Source organism: Taeniopygia guttata, chromosome 5, assembly GCF_048771995.1.
Source record: "Taeniopygia guttata chromosome 5, bTaeGut7.mat, whole genome shotgun sequence".
NCBI lineage: Eukaryota > Metazoa > Chordata > Aves > Passeriformes > Estrildidae > Taeniopygia > Taeniopygia guttata.
The window spans coordinates 32,278,600-32,298,419 of NC_133030.1; the positions used below are offsets into that span (position 1 = coordinate 32,278,600).

Sequence of the window (19,820 nt, forward strand, 5' to 3'; positions counted from 1 at the left end):
GTGATGTGCAACACCAGCACCAGTCCAGGAGGGACACCTCAGGGGGCAGACAGAAGGCTGTAAAACATAAAGGCTCGGCAAATATGGAAGAGCAGAAGATAAAGTCAAAGATGTCTCTGCTTCTCCCATTTGTTATGTATCTTCCAGGGAGAAATGAGAAAAATGGGATACATGAGAAGAAAAATGAGACCAGAAATCCATCCTGACTGCAGTGGTTTGAGTTGTTGGTAACTCGTTCAGGAAGAGATGCCAGAGAAGCCAAGAATAATACTGGTCTAGTGAGATGGTGGCAAGCTAGGAGGGAGGCAGAGGTCTGGGACACGGGGAGTAGATGGCAGTAAAAGCTGTGTAACTGGATGGGGGTGCCCAGACTGGGGACACAGCTGATCTGAACAGGGATTCCTGAGGAGGAGGAGAGTGGCTGTATGGAGGTGACAACAAAGAGCTGGAGATAATGCTATGAAGCGCCAGCCAAGAAAAAATTGTCAAGTGGCAAGGATTAAGTCACCGGATAGAAAACAGGAAATAGAGGTGAACACTCTAGCCCTAACAGGCAATAAGACCTTGCCAGGAGGCAGCTAGTGAGGCAGAGAGGAAGGACAGGATGGGCAATGGAAGATGAAGCAGAGAAATAAGGTTTAATGAACCATACATAACAGCAGTCAAAGCCAGGCTTACTGCTGGCTTTGCCAGCAGCCATAAGGTTGCAGGCAGCCTTGCTGGGACAGTGTAACACCACAAGCTTCATGCTGGGTGCATGCCCAGAGGTCAGTGGCCAGGACAACTGCAGCCTGTGGTGTTGTTTGGAGATGTTTGTGCTACTTTCAGCAGTCATGCAGCACAAAGCCCTTCCATAAGCGAACTGCTGGGAGCCATGCTGCCCTTACTGGAAGATCAAAGGACAGCTGTGCTTTGTCATCACACTTGTCAACCAAAGTATCATTATCATTGCCATGCTGATCCAATCAGGCCCTGCTGAAGAGACAGTTCACCATCTAGTGACATTAAAAAGCTGTTTTCCTACAGAATGCCAGCACCTGGCTAAGGTGGACACCTGTCTGTCACCTGAAGAAGAATTGCACAGAGAAGGCTTCTTGTGTGCCACAAGCCATGCTCCACCCTGGTGTTGCTGGCATGCTCAAATCATTGTCAGGGATTTGCCTTCCTGGATGGAAATCCCCTTTCCTGGATGGAAAGGGTCAACAGAGGAACAGAGGTACCTCTTGGAAATTTTGGTCAAGCTCTTTCATTGGTGGAACAGAGCTGGGATGTTTATTCTTATCCTTGAAAATTTCAAGAAACTTTTTTAAATGCTTACTCTCTCTGATAACTTAGCACTTACAGATCCGGTTAGGGACAGGCTTACATCAATGTGACAATAGAAACACAAGGCCTGGACTGGACAATTTGCAAAGTGACTGAGATTGGAGACAAATCCAGTGGCCAAAAGATGGAGCAGCAGAAGAACAGGATGTCTAGGATCAACATTGCAGCCTGGGTGTGAGTACTTTTGGTTGTTGCCTTAGCTGAGAAACAGGAGTGGACGGGATGGGTTTGGCTCAGCAGGGTACACACTGCTCTCCTGAGCAATTATAGAGTGCCTACAGACTGGAAGCCAAACCCTATCAAAGGAACCAGAAGGTCCCCAAGTTATAACTCCCCTTTTATAAAGATGAAGCAGGATATTATGGTATGTTTGCCTTAATCTGATTTAAACACCATATGTAAAACATGTTTGAAAAACCTAGGCCTAACTTCCCTCTCTGAGCTGACTGCTCATCAATTAAGAGTCCTTCATCCCCTGATACATCCAACTGAGGCCATACCAGAGCACACAGACATGCAGCTTGCAATGTCAAGAACATCAAACTTAGATCTTAACCTTCTTAATATGTATGTGGGCTTTATTTTGGATATTCTCTGGATTTCCTCTGTTCAAGAAAGAGGCAGTGAGTGGGGAGCTAAACAGGGGATGGCTCTTCTTTGCTGGTAGAAGTTACAATGCATGTATGCCATCAGCTATGTTTGTGCTTCTAAACACACTCATTATATGTATACACATTTATGTGAAGGATAAGGTGAAATTATGCATTAGTCTACATTCACAAAAACTCATAGAGATTGACTAGAGAAGCTTTTTGCTGAATTTAGCCATGAAAACCTATTGTGTACCATTGTGTGGAAGGTAGAACAAACACACTGAACAGTAATTTCATACTTCCTGCTGTACTTGTGCCTGAAGGCAAGTGTGTAAAATGTTTTCTGCTTTTCAAAGCACTGACAACTGCAGCTGTTGGGGGCTTCAATGGAAGGTACAGCTCATCAGCAAATATTTAACATAGCATTTTTATTCAATTGCCAAAGGTGGGGCTCAGACTTGGGGTAGGGGAGCTTGGGTACCTGTCACTGCAGCATGGGCTTACAGTGGAGATAAAGCATAGAAAAGGACAGGATACTCCAAAGAAGCTGCTGGAAAAAAAGAAGCAGTAGGAAGAGCTGTGGTATCAGATGAGTGGTCTCACAACAGACACAGCATCACAGATAAGCTCTGCAGTAACCGCAACACGAGCTGATAGAGCAGATGGTCACCTCAGTTCAGCCTTTAACATAGCTTGTTGCCCCTAGCAATATTTACCCAAAAGTACTCTACTGATGGAGATGGGATTACGTAGCAGAGGGAATCAGTCCTATTTTAGACAAGATACTGAGCTGCCTATTGGCTCGGACAGTCCCTTCATGTGCTGGCTTTGACTTGGGCAGACAGAGCAATGTCATGATATGCACAACCATTTCTGCGACAGCTTCACATGGTGGAAACCAGGTAGCACTTCCTCAGTTTCCCAACTTTGTCGGAACATCATTAACTCACTCCACAAATCTGGAAACTTGGTTAAGAGGCAAAGTGTTAAATACCCTTTTCTCTTTCTGAAATGACCTTTTGGGAACTTTCATCATCTCTCGATCAGTGCTATTTGGGGTTAATTCTAACCCATTTCAGTAATTCTTCAGAAGCAAGAATTATTTCATTAGTTTGTGAAAAGCACTTCAAAGATCCTTCAGTGAAATGTGAAAATACTTTTATTCTCATTCTCAAAATACTAAGGTAAAGAACCACACTGATATAGCAATATAGAAATGTTGCAAAGGTGATTGACTACAGTGGAAAGCAACATTCTTCACTGGAAAGTGTCCCCTATTTGAAAGGCCAGACATCTCTAAGCATATGCATATCTCACCCATTTAAAAAATATTGTCTCAACTTCACATTTACGTATTTTTAATAAAGAGAAAATTGCTTGTACTTCCTCCTCTTTCTTCTGCATTACAGTATTAAAGCAGGATCACATACAAAACAACAGTATACACAAAGAGCATCACCAGATAATTAAGGGTCTTTAGCTCCTAAATTGACTAAAGCATAAATACAAACTGACGTCAAACATTTGGAATTATCATTTAAAAACTGCTATTTTCTGAGACACTAATGAAGGCCATTCATATCAGAAAATTTAGTGCCTACAATAGGAGTGAGCTACTCAAACTCCATAGTAAGGAGTCAAAGAAATGGTCTGCATCTCTTAGAATAAAAACTGCCAATTTGCTTTAGACCTATGAGAAATGCCAGATACAGAGACTATGAAGAGATTCTTTCAATCTAACTCTTGAAGATTTGGGAGTGTCACCACCAGTCCTTGCTCTGCCACCATTATCAGCAGTGTTTTTATCACCCCCTCTACTCATCACAGTCCTTGTACAGTAGAAGCCCATCCTAGCTGTGGACTGGAGCTGCACAGCCCACCCCATGCAATGCAGAGTGCAATTGTGTGATGATACTGACCTGCTCCAGAGCTGTCAAAAGTCACCTTCCACATTTGGTCTTCAGGGTCTCAATTTAAGAGCTGAAATCTTAAACAAGTAAGAGCACAAATAAGATAAGAAGCAGTGATGAAGCTTATGTAGGATATTTTTCTTCCTCTTAAGCATGGAATTAAGAGTACATTTTATAAGGCAAAATTAATTCCTGAGTAGGAGTTGCTACTATTTCAGATCCTGAAGTGGTATAGCCAAATGGCAGCACACTCTGAGGTGTGTCTATTCTGCTTCTCAGCATGATTAACTCAGCAGGATGGAGAACAGCACTATATGGCTTTTAGGACCTATACTGGCTTAATGAGCATTAGCTTTCACATCCCAAGGTGACATATTTTCCACAAAGTTGTAAGTTGGGAATCGCCTAGAGAAAAAGAGGACTGGAGATTTTGAACACTCCTTCTAGTTCAGAGTAAGTTCAAGCAAACATACATTTTGGGGTAAGCAAACATTTGTGTTTCCAGAGGTAGCAAAGATTTCAGTGGGAAAGCACAAATTTATATTTGAAGATGCGGTGCCTTTGGACACAAACGAACCAGTATATCCCCAGCCCCTGCCTAGGACTTCTGTCAAAACAGCACCTTTTCCTTCCACACCTGTGCTAGCTGCCCAGGGGCCAAAAGCAGAACAGGTGCTGGGGGCACCACCTGCTTCTGTAACTTCCCCTCTCGTTCACAAAGCAGTTTGAGTAGTGGTCAAACCCTTGATGGAGCAAAAGCTTGCCATCCTAGAAGATATAAGCTACTCCAGATGGTCCAAATTCACTATGAGGTATGTGGAAGCCTTGCTTGTGATGAGGCTGAACTTCAGAGCCTTACAGCTCTTAAAATCAAAGTTGCCATGCCCAAGCAGAAACAGACCTGTGTTAGCATAAAACCTTGAGTGGTGCCAAGGCCCGTGAGCAGCTGCAGAGCTTGCTCCATTCTCTGGGACAGCAGGTGGAAGGAGGGAATGTCCCTTCCCCAGCAGTTAGCTCAGGACACTCCAGGAGGTGTAAGAGAAGACAGGTTCAAAGGGAGGCCATTTGCCAAAAAGGGAAGATGCTCATCTGTTCTCACCAGCTCTGTGACCCAAAGTGGTTTTTAGGTGCCAAAGCAGCTGGGTAAGGTGACACACATTACTAACAGCTTCTGGTTTGATAAGAGGCCACATAAGAAGAAAAATTTCCTTCTACAACAGGGGATGGACCACAGAGGGATTTGGTAGCTGCCAGTGTGCAGGAAGGAAGGGGAAGAGAGTATTCTCCCCCTCAGGTGGTTCAGCTGCATTTTGCAGGCAGAAGTGGAGGAAAAGAGTTTAGGTCTGCAAGCCTCCCCCTTGAATAAAGGGCATATTGCATCTATTCAGGGCCTAGGATAAATTAAAATAGAAAAACATTTGGTTTCAGTTCACATCTTGGTTGTGGCTCATGTTTTATTTACAGAAAAGGCAGAAGTTCCCATGAGTGAAGAAATCCCCTTTCTTTTTCTGCAGGTTTTAGAGAACCAGTCTGTAGCAGAACTATGCTAAACTCAGGACTTCAGTCACCTGCTTCCTAATTCTCAAAGCAGCTAAAGCCCTGCAGTCTATTTTTACCTTTTATAGTCACAGGACTAGTCAAGCAAAATCTTGATTGTATTATTCTGCTTTAATTACAAAATGCACTCAGACCAAAGGCGCAATAGTACCTGGTACGTATGTACACATTTCTCTCAATTATAACACAAAAGACCAAAATGCCATCTGGTCCTGCTATAGATCAAACATTACTCTCTGGCAAGATCTTTGGAGTATGAACAGATACCACAGTAATGCTTGAACTGCCTCTTGTGTGACAGACACCAGACTCTGTATTTATTTATCACACACTTTGAGATCCTTTAGGGTGGACTGTACACTTGTACACATGAGACAAGTAAGAGAATAGATGCAAAACTGGAACACTGGGGAGTCCATATCCCACCACCCCCTGGAAAAGAAAGGCAGAGATCAGGATCACTTTCTCTTTGCTGCAGTTAGGACAAAGTAGATAAATCACAAGGTTTTTTTATTGCTGGTGAACTCAAAACAGGCAACTTTAATCTACTGAGGAAGATACACATACAAACAAATGTTAGGCCTTGTGCGTTTGTTTTCTTCTTAATGTAAATGTCTCTTCAACTTCAGCTCCCGAGCTCTCACTGAGATCCTGGCAACATGCTCTGGGCAGTTCTGCAAGATGTTATAAAGAAGCATCACATGTATTAAAAAGGGAGATTTTGCAGAAAAGACAAAGCTTTGACAGCAGCCATGTTGCTCAGTAAGGAGAAATCTGGCTAATCCTGCTGCATTAAGTATGTGGTATTATACACAATTACATTACTTAAGAATTTGCCAGGTTCTTTTCTGTTTCTGGTGTGCAAGCTGCAAGTAAAGTGCACTTCTGGGTATAAATTACCACTCTATGAAGATGCAATAGCTGGGTGGTACACGTCAGACACCAGTGGAAAGCAGACTACAACAGCTGTTTCAATGACACAGGCAATAAGAACAATGCCCTAGGATACTAGATGCTGCTGGGAAACCCCTCTATATTTTGAGCAGTTAAATATTACATTACTCAGCAAAACACAAAGTGTTGTTTATATGGGACCTTCTTAAGTACAGACAATAACAGACAAAACTGCTATTGCACAGTTAGCTCTGCAGACAGCCAGTCCTCCACACCACACTGCTAACTCCTTTTCACCTTTACAAAGAATTTTGTAACAGCCCAGGAGAAAGCATGGATCCTTTCTAAAGCTTAGGGTTTTACACAATGTGGGGGTGGTGTAGGAGGCAGCACAACACCACATTTAAGCTATGCTGTGAGAGGACAACCCAGCTTTAGACACTGCATTTGATGATCATGACATAACCAGGGCCAAAATGGTGGGATCCCAACTCTCATCTGCACCTTGCATCTTGTTCTGCACCAGTAGAGCTCATCTACATTATCCTTCACACAAAGCTCTTTTTTCTCCCTCCATGTACAGTTTCAGGTGACTCTTTTGCCTGGATCTATACTCCTGAGACCAACAAGGCTGATAAACTACATACTGTTCCTCTGATTTCATAACACTGGCATCACAGCATCAAAAGAACTATCTGTTCAGTGTTTGTTCTCTTTTGATTTAATGAACTGTAAAAAGGGAACTCTAAATACCCACCTAAGTATTCTCAGTGATTTGGGATACATTGCATACCCAGGGCAGATTTGATTAGATCCTTGCCACCACTGTTTTCATGTGTCCATTGCCAGCAATGGATGCCATGTGAAACGGGTAAGGGAAGGAATAAAATAATTGCTCCCTGTGTAATAAAAAAAATTATTAACACTGCCCTGTAAGAGCAGAACCAAGAAACAATTCTACTCACAGGGCCAGCAGTGCTTTTCCTCTCAGGAATGGCTGTACCAGAGCAAGAGCAGGTTCATAGCTGAGCACCCCCTGACAGAGTCAAGGGACATACAAAGAAATGGCCCAACTATTTCCAAAATAAGAGTGGAATCCTACAACAGATTTGCATTTCAAGCCAAATTATCCCTGGTACAGCTCTGTTGACTGTGGTGGAAGAACAAGAAAAAATAATCTGGCCTTTTGGGACAACTCTCGTAAACTTTCCCCATAAATCAGTTCAGGAGTGAGACATCTGACATCTGGAAGCTCTCTGTTTCTTGCTAACTTCAAAGGCCAAGACTTGACAGAGTTAATTACAGACTTGTGGCTGCCACTACCAAACACTTTCCCTGCACCACAGCTGTCCTTGTTCTCCATAAGTGTTCCCAACAGGTTAAATTTCAAACTGTCCCTGGTGCAGGCAGGTCTACAGTGAAGCCACAGCAGTCCTTCCTGCTCCACCTCTCTCCTGCTGCTCTCACACCCTAACGCAAAGCCTCCTTCAGGCAGAGCATGAAGAAGTACATGCTTTTCAGACACAGGTGTTTAGTTTTTTGTTGTTTTTGTTGTTGTTTGCCAGTGCTGAAGGAACATGGGAGTCAGTGCCAGAGGACCAAATTCTGGGTTAGCCACATGAAGGTTTTGACCTTCAAATACAATGGGCTGCAACCAGACAAAGTCATCGACATCACCAGAAACAGAGGAATCCCTGGAAAGGAAAGCAGAAAAGTCTTGTGGGCTATATAGTCTCTACAAGGTTTGCACGGCTGAGATGGGAGCTGGAATCTGCAGCAAGATCTGCTTAGGGGGGACAAAGGAGATGGGAAGACTTGCACTATTTCTTGTGCCTTTTGCCAAGATTCAGATAGCACAGATTATGGTAAAAATCACTTGGCAAAAAAGGCCTTTTTAGAAAAAAAAAGGAATGAAAAAAAAAACAAACAAGGAAAAAAAGAAAATATTTATATTGAGTATCAGAAGTATCAGGACTGAGATTTCAAAAAGTATAATATCTGTATAAGTTCAGCAAGATGTCCAACACCACATTATTTCATGGTGCAACAAAGAACCTGGGGAGAGGCCAGTGGGACCTGGTGAGGGGAACACCATCTACGTCCCCAGCAGACTGCCAGTCTTCTCAACAGCAGATGGATTTTGCTTGTTCCTGCAGCATCTCAGGTCCCACGGGAGGTATTGGTTGCAAGCAAGCACCTGAATATTGCCTAATGGAGTAAGCCAATCACTAACTCAGCTGGCGTGTCCATGCCCATCCACTGATTAGGTGGGGTTTTTTAGGATGCATTTCCACCGTAGCATTTCTTTTTTCTTCTTTCTCCACTTTAAAGTGTAAGCAAAAGGACTGCTTTCATCAGTAATAAGTTAAAATCAGAAACAACCTAACTAACAAGTAACTGATATTGGTCCTTGGAGCCCAAAGAGTAAAATCCATAGAAAATCTATTGGTTCCATTTTTTCTGGTATATCCCATGCACATCCCCATTAGAAAAATGGGGTTATGAATCTTATACAGCAAGAGCAGTACCTCAGAGCCAGAGCTGACTCTCAGTGGTAGAGATCTGGGCTCTCTCAGATTGCTAAGTACAGCTCTAAGTCTCTGCTCAATCCGTCTTCACGTGGCCATTGGCCAAGGCAACGGGTGCGGTGGGGGCCCCAGGCTCAGCAGTCTCATCAAATCGTAAGCGCAGGGTGTTTCTAATCACCAGCTGCTCCATGATGAAAGAAGCACAAAACCATGGGATGGCATACTCCAGGGTGATGAGGCCCATGAAGTCAAAATCAAACTGGGAATAGTCCCACGGGCAGGCATTGAACTGGCGTAGGATGAGGCCAGTGGTGAACTCCCAGAGGTATGTCCACAGTGTGTAAATGAAGCAGCGCACTAAAATGTTACACTTGTCTTTGAGATACAGATACATCTTCTCCACAATAAGGATGGAGGTGCCATAGATGAAGAGTGCCCACACACTGGTAACACCAGGGAACTTCCAGTTGAAGTTGACCACAAACTCCCAGGCAGCTGTGAACATCACCTCACAGAAATAGCCGTGGATGGCATAGAGGTACCATCGTGAGAAAGCGGTCAGAGGCTCTGCCGCAGCCATTCTTCTGCACTCACCCCAGCAGCACTCTGAAAGGAAAAAGGAGAGAGAGGGAGAAAGGAGTCAACAAGGATGTCACAAGTCCTTGTCCCCCAGATGGCAGCACACAAACTTGTAACAATGGTTAAATCTGAGAAAGAAGTTACTCTCGTTTTCACCACAGCAGATTTTAAGTCTTAGAGAAAGGTGGCACCTTACAGGGCTCCATGACTCAGGATGGGCCTGAAGAACACATACTGATCTGCCTGAAAAATGGGACGCTGCTGGTATTACACTGGCAATAAGGAGGGAATTGTTAAGTACAAGGGCTTTGCCAGGAGCAATGTTGCCAAAGAATTTACTGGTTGCAAGTCAGCAGAAAAATATAGTCATCCCACCAGGAGTACACGTCACCTATTTACTCTTTCCAAAAAACTTACTTTTCGGATTCTACTGTGGAATAAATTAATTGAACACAGCATTGTAAAACTGAGCCTTTCCAACTGTTGCCTACAGTCTCTATACCCAAAATGTTTCCTGTAGTCTAAAACTGAGCTTTGATGGGAGTTACAGCAAGGGAACTGGAGGAGAAAATTAAGAGGTTTTACACTTGCAGACACCACACCTTGCACTCATTATTCAGCTGAACTTTTATTTTCCCTGTTGAAGAACTCATGCGTTGTATGGCTAGCATTTACAAAATAATTTTCTTACGGTGCCAGACTTCCTGATACCAAGTCAAAAAGCGCAAGAGAGCCACTGAAATCCATTCAGATTTGGCTTCAGGACAGCAAAGCACAAAGGAGGAGAATAAAAAGGAACAGCTGAGCCTAGAGAGAGGTAGTTACTCATGATCAATAGGAAATGAGAACAAACTCTAATTGTCTATACAGGAAGAAATTGGTGAAGAGTTTTTGAAAAGGCACAATTTGCTTATCACTGAGCTGTTTCATCACAATTAGCTTTTACATTTTCTGTAGAGATTCACAAGTCTGCCATGCTACAGTCAATTACATGAGATGATTATAAGCATAATTTTACTGAAGCCTTGCAGATTTACACCACAGCATGAATTTGACCTTTTTCATTCTTGAAAACTTACTCTTTCAAGTTGAGTTTCTCTGGACTCTTTACCAAGCACTATTTAACTTGTTCTGCACTTGTCAGTTCCGTGGCACAATGTGCTTAGGGAAAGGACCACACTAACTTTATGTACAGTCATTCCATGCTGGAAAGAGGCTGTTCCTGCCCTGCCCTGTAAACACAGTGCCTCTCAGAACAAAGTACATTCTGATAGGAGGTAAGGGAAACTTCTATAAGGAAAAACAGAACTATAATAATAAACATGAAGAAGATATGCACAGGGGAATATTGAAAGTGAAAAGGACAGAGCTGTATCCATGATCTGTTTACATTTCTCTTACCAGACACAAAAATAACCAAATCCTTGACAGTTCATATGATTTGGGTGCTTGAACAAAGACCCATTTTCTAATGGCAGAATCCATTTTACATGCTACAGAGAAAGCTCAACAGCACATAGTGAGCTCGTAGGTGAAAGAATAAAGACTCACTAGAGATTGCCACATCTCCTAAATTCAATCCCAAGAAACTCTGCAAGACTGCAGAGGAGGTGGCACATGAGAAATATGCAGGAGGTGTATATCCACACAGTCCATAAGAAGCTGATGCACAAGGGCACTGCAAACCAAGGAGAGTTTGTCAGTGTAATGTCACTTGGTTAGTTTGCCATTAAGCTTAGGACTCTGAATCCTCCTATCATTATTCCATTCTGACATAATGTCACTTGGTTAGTTTGCCATTAAGCTTAGGACTCTGAATCCTCCTATCATTATTCCATTCTGACATAATTTCAAGAAGAAGTCAAAAATCAGATGTACAGAAGTCAGGGAAAGCAGTAAGAAGGCATCATGAATTAAACCCAGCTAGCAACTAAGTGCCAGACAGCCACTTGCTCACTGCTCTCCAGTGGGATGGGAAGAAGAATTGAGGGTGGGGGGAGAGGGGTGGGAAAAAGTACAACTCATGAGTTGAGTTTAATAATTGAAACAAAGAAAAATTTAATAACAATACAATTAGCTTCACTGATTAGAGCATGATGCTAATAACACCAAGGTTGTGGGTTTGATCCCTGTGTCGGCCATTCACTTGAGAGTTGGACTTGATGACCCTTCCACTTCAGAATATTCTGTGATGTTTCTGTAATATGTAATGTCATTATCCAGTGAAGAAAATTATTGTAAAGATTTTTACTAAGTTGCCAGTGGATTGTATGGTTTTCCTCTCTTTTCTGAGCCTAACTTTTTTACTTGTGATCCTTAGTCCTCGCACTTCTCTCTATAGCTTTACATGAAATGTATTTGAACTGTTAGCTGGAAGCACCCTTCTAATTTTGCAAATCTATTCACAAAGTTGGATCAAATGCACAAAGGGTCCTTCTCTCTCCATTTTCATCCCAAGGATCCCCTCACCAGTTATTTCCGTTGCCTTATACCTCCCTGCAAAAGCCAAAGACTCATAGCTATGTCCTGTTCTGGCCCACACTATATCCTCTGTGCAATGGTGATTTCTGTTTCCTTGTTCTACACCAAGAAATGAAACCTACTTACTTTCTGTTTCTTTTATACTGTTTGCAAAATATTTAGTCACTAGTAACAATGGAATGTAGATCAGGTCTTGGACATCTACAATAATACAAGTTAAACCATTGCAAAAAGTTCTTTTGAGTCACGTGGCTTTCACCACAACTGCAAATAGACAAACATCAATGCACTGGCACTGTCTCAATATTTGCCTTCTCTACTGTTGTGTCTCCAGTGGGCCCAACCTCAATGGAAACTTCTTTCTTACAATATGCTTGCAAGAGTCATCACAGACTTCCTGCTGATAAGGAGCATACCAAGGCAGGGCAGATGCCAGTGTGTGGTAGCCCAAACAAAATTAGTTCCACTGTCCTAGGCACTAAGCAAATCCACAAATCACAGCTCCTCCTGTAAAATATTTCATCCAAAATAAAACAAAAAGTATATATATAGTGAGACATAAAGGGAATGGAGGATCCATTTAGAGGGGTTATCACAAGCCACAGCACATCACTGCACAAGCTGGGGACTGTACAATTTAATGGTTACAAGTCGCTTGAGCATTTACAGAACAATTAAAACTGCAGCTTTTCCTAAGCATTGTATTTCCCAGCCGCACCAAATTATTTGGTGTCTGGTAAGCAATACTGCACAAGAGAGAGGTCTCAAGAGGGACATAAAGGAGAAAAGTGTTGTTTTATTCCGCAGCAATTCATGATCAAAGAATCAAGCTGAAGAGCATCAGATTAGTGGGAGAAGCATCCAAACAGAAGGCCAAGACTGGATTCAATAAGAAATGCAGATTTGTGAAAAGCCTTAAGTAGATAATTGAACTTGGTGATGCAAAACTTTTGGTGCAGTGACTGACCAAAAGGCTCTGAACATATGGGAGCTATTCAGTCTCCTCAGGAAAACAAATGACATTCATCACTGAGGCACTACTAATGGGATAGGCAGCAGCTTCCTGAAAATTAGAAACACAGCTGCCAGCAATGCAATTGTCTCAGCAGAGAGCAAACAATGCATGGAGACTGCTCATGGATGACCATGCTTGCAATGAGACTGCTCGCACTGTGCTGTTTCGGGGAAAATATGGAGCTTCTACATTCAAAGTTTTGAAAATGCTTTCCATCATCAGCAAGTTATATTTCAAATAGTTAAAACAGAAATAGTTCCACTAATACAAAGTTATTAGGAAGCCTAAGCTAGGCCAGCACAAAATTTTTCCTTCTTTAGTAGGACCTTCTTTTCCAGCTTGCTGAGAAAAAAAAAAAAAAAAAGAAGGCAAGTCTGTGGAAACCACACATGGACCTCCAAGGAACACTCAGTCCTTTCCCTGACTGCCCTGCCTGTGTGCATAACTCTGCTGGCAACGAAGGGGCCAAGAACACACTCCACCTACAGGAAACAAGCACAGACCTAAAAGGGTTAAGTATATGAAGGACTGAGTTTCTCTACAAAAATCTGGTTACAGCAACAAGTTCACTGAGGACACAAACCTGAGAGGAGTGGCAAATAGCCCCTAGTGTTGCGCAGCCCTTCAGAAGGATCTCGACAGGTTGGAGAGATGAGCAGAGAATAATGCCTAAAATTCAAGACAAATGCAGGGTCCTGCACCTGAGGAAGAGTAACTCCATGCAAGAACAAGAGGCAATGGGCAGAAACTGAGGCACAAAGTTCCACCTGAATATAAGGAAGAATTTCTTTACTCTGTGGGTGGTCAAGCATTGGACAGATTTCCTAGAGAGGTTGTGGAATCTCCCTCACTGGAGATACCCAAGTGTTGCACTATGACACGAGATAACTCATACACTCACACTAAGATCAAAAGAGCAAAATGAAGGAAGTTTTATTTCTGACCTTGCAATATATAGAATTCTAAAAATGACAGTGGATTGGAGGAAGAAATTGCCACCTCTCCAACCACACTGGTCAAACTAACAGTCTACCGATTTTTCTTCCCACAAAGAAGAATGCAAAACACTCATTATTTACATGAACAGTGCATGAGAACTCCAGTAGAAATATGTAAACATCAGAAGACACAGAAAACTTTTAAAAGAACAGGGTGACACTTGAGAACTGTCTGGATGTAATGCTGTGCCATGTGCTCTAGGATGACTCTGCTTGAGCAGGGAGGTTGGACCAGATGACCCACTGTGGTCCCTCCAACCTGTCCCGTTCTGTGATTAGGGCAGGACTTTGACTTACGGCTGCAAGAAAGCATCAAGATTACACTTTAATATTTTATAATTTCAGCTCTGAAATGGATATCAATAATCCCCTAGGTTGAAGTAAGATACAAATAAAACTGATTCACCAGGTCAAGTAAGGAGAAAGGACTTATAGACTACCCCACTTCACATGGGACCCCTCTGTGCAAGAGGAGCACTCCCATACTCACATTCGGTTTTGCAGGTGAGGCAGCCTTGGCAGGCAAGAGGGAAGTGATCAGAAGATGGACTGATGGCAGACCAAGAAATCGTGGTAGATTTGTTTCACACAAGAACTGCAGGGGAGACCTCAGTGGATGTCATATTCATGCCTGATTAAGTTCTTGAGCACTGCCTGGCTCATTTTTTTTTTTCAAAGCTCTCCTTTGCTGTGGCTTTCTGCCCATCTCCCTGCTACCAGGCCAAACTGTGCTTAAAAAATGTCTCTTACAGATTGTCTTTATTCCCTTTAATCCAGCAGAATTATTTAAAGATGCTCTGGATGAGTGTAATGAGACCCCCTCAAAAAACTCTGAATTAACTCAGAAGTGCTAAAGAAAAACACAAACAAAAACCTCCAAGAAACAATTCCCCTAATGAATTCTGAGTCTATGAATTCTGTCAGCTAACTGATCCACTGCAGGTGAACTTGAACTACACAGCATGTTTCATATTCATAGTGCCCAGTTATTTCTGCAAGTTAAAAACTTATGGCACAATATTATTTTACAAATTCCTATTTACTAATATTTAGTTCTATAACATGCATGGTCATATTTCTAAGAAATGCCTTAGGGATCTATAATCCTATGTTATATATCAGAATTACTATTAAATTCGAAAAGTGCAAAGGAGACATATACACAGGAGGATACTTCAGTCTCCACAAAAGACAAGACCATGAGTAGTGGATCAAGCTGAAGTAAAGGGTACTTACCTCTCCCTGCCCATGAGTTGTACTCCTTCCTCAGATCCTTATTACCCAAACAGTACTTATGTAAAAATAACTGTTTCTCGTTACTTTTTAATTACTTTCATTGGCACATCATTGTAACTACTCTTTTCTTTCTTCAGACTGGGAGAATCAGATGTATATCTGCTTTTCTGCTTTAGCAAGGATTACAGTAGACATGAGAATGTGTTGGTGAAAATTGACAGCATTTTTGGACAATACCTGTTTAAGTGTAATTCTTCTTATTTTGCATTTTCCCTGTGAGTAAACAACAAGCATACCTTTTGCAACCATGGACAACACTGAATGAATATGCTGCAAATCTGGCTTCAACATTTTCACAGAGGTATCACACACCATTAGAAGTAGATTTACAGAACACTAGATGTGCACAGAACACTATGTACTAAATTTGGCCCCAAGACATTAGTTCGTCAGTGTTTAAAGATTTATACAGTTAAGTCTTAGTGGTACTTATGTGCTGAAGTCATAACTCTGAGGAGATATTCATCCTTCAGGTAACTGAGAGCCTCAATTAACTGTGGCTCAGAAAATAGGATTTCAACTGCACTGAAGTGTGGAAGAGCTCCAGCAGATCGATTAATCAAGCCCTGCAATGAAGCTAAAAGCATGCCACAGATGTCTCCAAATACAGACTCTCGGTGTTTTCAGAAAGGATCTGGAGCCTTTGGATTTTGGTCAGTTCTGAGTCATCTGTTTTTGCTGGTTTTTTCCATCAGGATGCATATTGACACCCTTCCACACACTGCGGGGTAAGAAAGCAGTCTATTTCTTATCTTAATTTCCCCCTCATTTTTGTCTCTAGCTCCATTCCCATAGAAGGTACATCATTTCCCTGCCACTCCTTGTTTTCTTGTTCCCTTGCCCAGTTCACTCTGTACCTGCTGGCAGCCTCTGATCCCTGTCTATCTTTCAAATCTGGTCCAAAGAGAATTGGGATACAGTAAAAAAGCATGACGCCAAAAGGAGATTAAATGAATCCAATTACCAGCCTAACCCAGAGGGATGGGGAAGTGTAGTTCTTAGCGGTAATGCGCATGTGTGGGCTGCCCAGAAGGTACCATTTCACAATGGAAAGGAGAAAGGTAGGGATTTCTTGGGAAGGAGTGTAGAGGGAGGTTGACTTCTCAGAGGACAAACAGACAATATGAAGCTATTGTTTAAAGAATAGCTTTCTGACTAAGGTGATCTCGTGAATTCGTGCAGAAGTACAGAAAGTGGAGACTTTCCATGTCCTGCTGCACACATAGCAGGTAATGTTACGTTACATGAACACACCTTAGCCCACAGCGATCACTCCAACTTGAGAACAGATTAAGGCAATAGCGCTTTACTTACAGAGACCAACAGAATGCTTCCTTTGTACCTGACAGAAGTTAAGACCCTCAAGAGTCATGCAAGTAGCAGACTTGAAAGACACTATGAAAAATTACTGAATCCAAAGCTGACTTCTACAAGCATTGAGCCCAAATCTCCCCAGCATCACCTTCAGGTAAGGTCACATTCTTCTGCAAACGTGTTGCTGTAAGGCTCTTGTGCTTTACTTGCTGCCCTTCCCTGTCTGGAAAAGCTACCCTGAGTTCCCAGCATTTGCTGATACTACAGTTCTCAACAAAGCAAGTGTCCAGCAAGAGCCCAAGTGCCCCTGATGTGGCCCCAGTACAAAGCAGAGGCTTGGATGCCAGGACTCTCCTATAGGAGCAGGCAGAGCTTCCCATTAACACTGAGAAGGAGAGAGTCAGCATTATGGAAGGTCTGGCCCCCTGAACATGCCAAAGAGATGGCATGTCCAAGGGGCACAATCTGCTCTGAAAATCTCTATCACCTATATTCCACTTTTGGGTGCTTAGTTGGTGGATTCACCATGATCTTAACCTGAACAGTTGACTTCTTTCTCTGCAGCGAGAGCAGACCTGAGTTCCTAGAACCTAGTTTTCAAAAAGTGTCACAGATTCACACACCATGACTTCAGGCCTAGGTCTGAGCACTTGGAGTTCCCTGTTGGGCAACTGCCTGACTCGTAAGCTCCTGCAAGCTGGGCCCCTTCATACCAAACCATGCATTCAAGTACAGTGCCAGGGAGCTGGGTCATAATGATGTCTTGTGAATCCTCAGACTGGACCTGATGCCACCTTGGTTCTTTTCCTACTGTTTCTGAGTCTCTTATTTCCTCTCTCCCAAAGCACAGAACACTGGACTGTTCTCTAGTTTGAACTGGACCATAGATATCCCTTTTAAAAAAGACAAATCAACCTGCTATATCTACATAAATTTTAATTCTATCTACAGCTGTATAGATACATAAAGATATAGAGACACCAGCATATATTTCATTTGCTGATTTGTCCTCTTTTCCCCTCTACTTGAAGGGGATGGATCTTTTTCCTTATAACTGCCTCTTCTGACTGAGTGCACTTTTGTGCTGACGTGAGTTTTTATAAACAATACAAACACTACTATTGTATTTATCATACCTTCAACCTGCCAATCATTTATCACAGCATCACAGAGCCCCTCTGAAAATAGATCTATTTAATAATATGTTTATACCCTTCTTCCACATTTCCTTTTGTGACTGCAGTGCGTCCACATGACCATGTCCTACTGAATAGTCCCTCTAATAAAACCAACAGATTCATTGCTCCAGTACTGGAAAGAATTTTCAATCTGTATTTATTAGTCAACCTAAGTGTAACACTTTGGGTTCCTTAAGACAGAAAAGTCTGTATGTATGTGCACAGGGCTGCTTCAGAAAAGTCTAAATGTCTGAAGTCTAGGAATCTACCTTTCATAGTACAGCAAGCCCAGATCATGAAATAAAGCAACACCATAGCCTCAGACTGCTTTACAGAGGTATCTGTTTATGGTTAAGACCCAACACACATCCCCCTTTTTGAGATCCAGTGTTCTGAAAAATTCTAAGCCATTTCTTGTGAATAGCAGCTAACATGCATCTGCTTCAGCACTCATGGAATGTAACTGCATTGCGTTACTACCACCTACTTCTTAACACCTGAAAAAGAAATTAAGTGTCCACCTTAGAAAAGAAAATCTTGTGAACTGCTAACTCTAGTCCTAAACTCAGCAAGGATGTAAAAATAATACTCACCTCTTCACTCAACTGTCAGTCTGCACAGAAGACATTTTCCACTCTCAGCTGCAGAAAGATGGTACAGGTGCAAAAGGTCAAAGCACAATGATAACAGGGGACTTGAGTTTGAGTCCATACACACAGCTACTGCAGTAGAATACAGAGCAATTTTCTTGCTTGAGTATTTGCATTTATTCTATTTTACATGCTTCAGAAAAGAAAATTTTCCAAAACACACACAGCTTTTTCCTTGCACATATTAGTTTAATTCCCAGTGACTGACAAAACATTCTCATAATTGAAACACAGGCATTAATTGGCCAAGATTCTTGGCCATCCCAAAAGAGAGACAAGATAACAATATATTCTTTTACTTGCCACTGGAAGATGCTCTTTCCAGAATAGATTACTCATATTGATGCATAATGCAGAAAGTTTATGTTCTCACTATCTCACTTTCCTTTACAAAAGCACTGATGTTTCTCTGGGCAATCCAGACAGTTCCTTTCACTGACCGTGAATTCCCTTTACAAAAGTATTTGTGATGGTCATGCAGGTGACTTAGGAACATGTGAAGACACAAGCATGAAGAAGGAGTTGGTGGCCCAGTGTCTCTCCAGCTGGATAGCTGGGGCTGTGATGCACAGTCTTTCCCTATTGCAGACTCCACAAGAAAATGCTCATGCCAGGAAGGATTAACTACTGCAGATCCAGACTATGTTTTCAGTAACTTTGATCTTACTGCTTTGGTCAGATCAGAGACAGAAACATGATACTCAACTCCAAACAGCTTCAAGCCCAAAAATGGCCTGAGTATTTGTAATTTAGTGGCCCACTTCCATCTCCCTCTCAGTATCAGCTGACTCAGTAAAACCTATCACCTCTCCTTAGAAAAGGGAATATTAAGCTGAAGAGACTTCACCTGGTTTCCAGAAGAGACTTATTTTTGAAGTCTCATTGCAGCCTAGTATCTGAATGCTCTGAAACACGGGACACCCTCAGCTGAATACTGAAAGAGCCATTTACACCAGACAGGAGCATGTAACAGGAAATGGTAAGACAACAACTTCCCAGCCATGAGGTTCAGTTGGTTCTTAACACCTCCTATACTTAGTTTCTCTTTTTGCCAAGTACTGAGCTTCCAACAATTTCTGTCAGCTTGTCAGAGGACATTTATTGCACTCTGCATCTGGTTGGAAAGACTCATTTTCCCCATGGGGCCTGGCAAGAACAACCAGAAAACAACTATGGCTGTGTCATTCTCAGCAGCATGGAGCCAAACCTGCCATCCTGGAGTCTCATCCACAGGCAGCAGAGGCTTTTCAATGGATGGATAATTCAACTGTCTTTTTTCCACTGAACTGTAACCTAAGGCTTTACCTAGTTATCACGTAATTGTGCTTTAGTATTTAGACAGGCAGGACAAGAATAAGAGAGTCTCAGAATAGTTTGGGTTGGTAGGGACCCCAAAGATCAATCCGGTTCCAACCAGCCTGCCATGGGCAGGGACCCCATCCTCTGGACCAGGTTGCTCAGGGCCCCATCCAACCTGGCATTGAACACTTCCAGGGATGGA

The 19,820-nt window shown here is 42.4% G+C and overlaps 2 protein-coding genes across 12 annotated transcripts in view; both read right to left on the reverse strand.

Moving 5' to 3' along the window:
• Window positions 1-19,820, reverse strand: part of RAD51B (RAD51 paralog B) — a 424,230-nt gene that overhangs the window by 396,164 nt on the left and 8,246 nt on the right. The window contains exon 1 of one of the 8 annotated variants that reach the window (XM_030274483.4): window positions 3,839-5,736. The exons of the other annotated variants lie outside the window; for them this stretch is intronic. The gene's annotated coding sequence lies outside the window, so the exon portion shown is untranslated. Of the gene's footprint in view, window positions 1-3,838; window positions 5,737-19,820 lie in introns of those variants that run through there. 8 annotated transcript variants of the gene reach the window in all.
• TMEM229B (transmembrane protein 229B) overlaps window positions 5,880-19,820 on the reverse strand; it is a 32,757-nt gene continuing 18,816 nt past the window's right edge. For 2 of the 4 annotated variants that reach the window (XM_072930102.1, XM_030274487.4), the window contains exon 2: window positions 5,880-9,414. In XM_072930102.1, coding sequence (XP_072786203.1) covers window positions 8,885-9,414 — 530 coding nt within the window. In that variant the 3' untranslated portion in view covers window positions 5,880-8,884. Of the gene's footprint in view, window positions 9,415-10,466; window positions 10,520-18,262; window positions 18,311-19,820 lie in introns of those variants that run through there. The other 2 variants (XM_072930103.1, XM_072930104.1) reach the window with 2 other exon arrangements.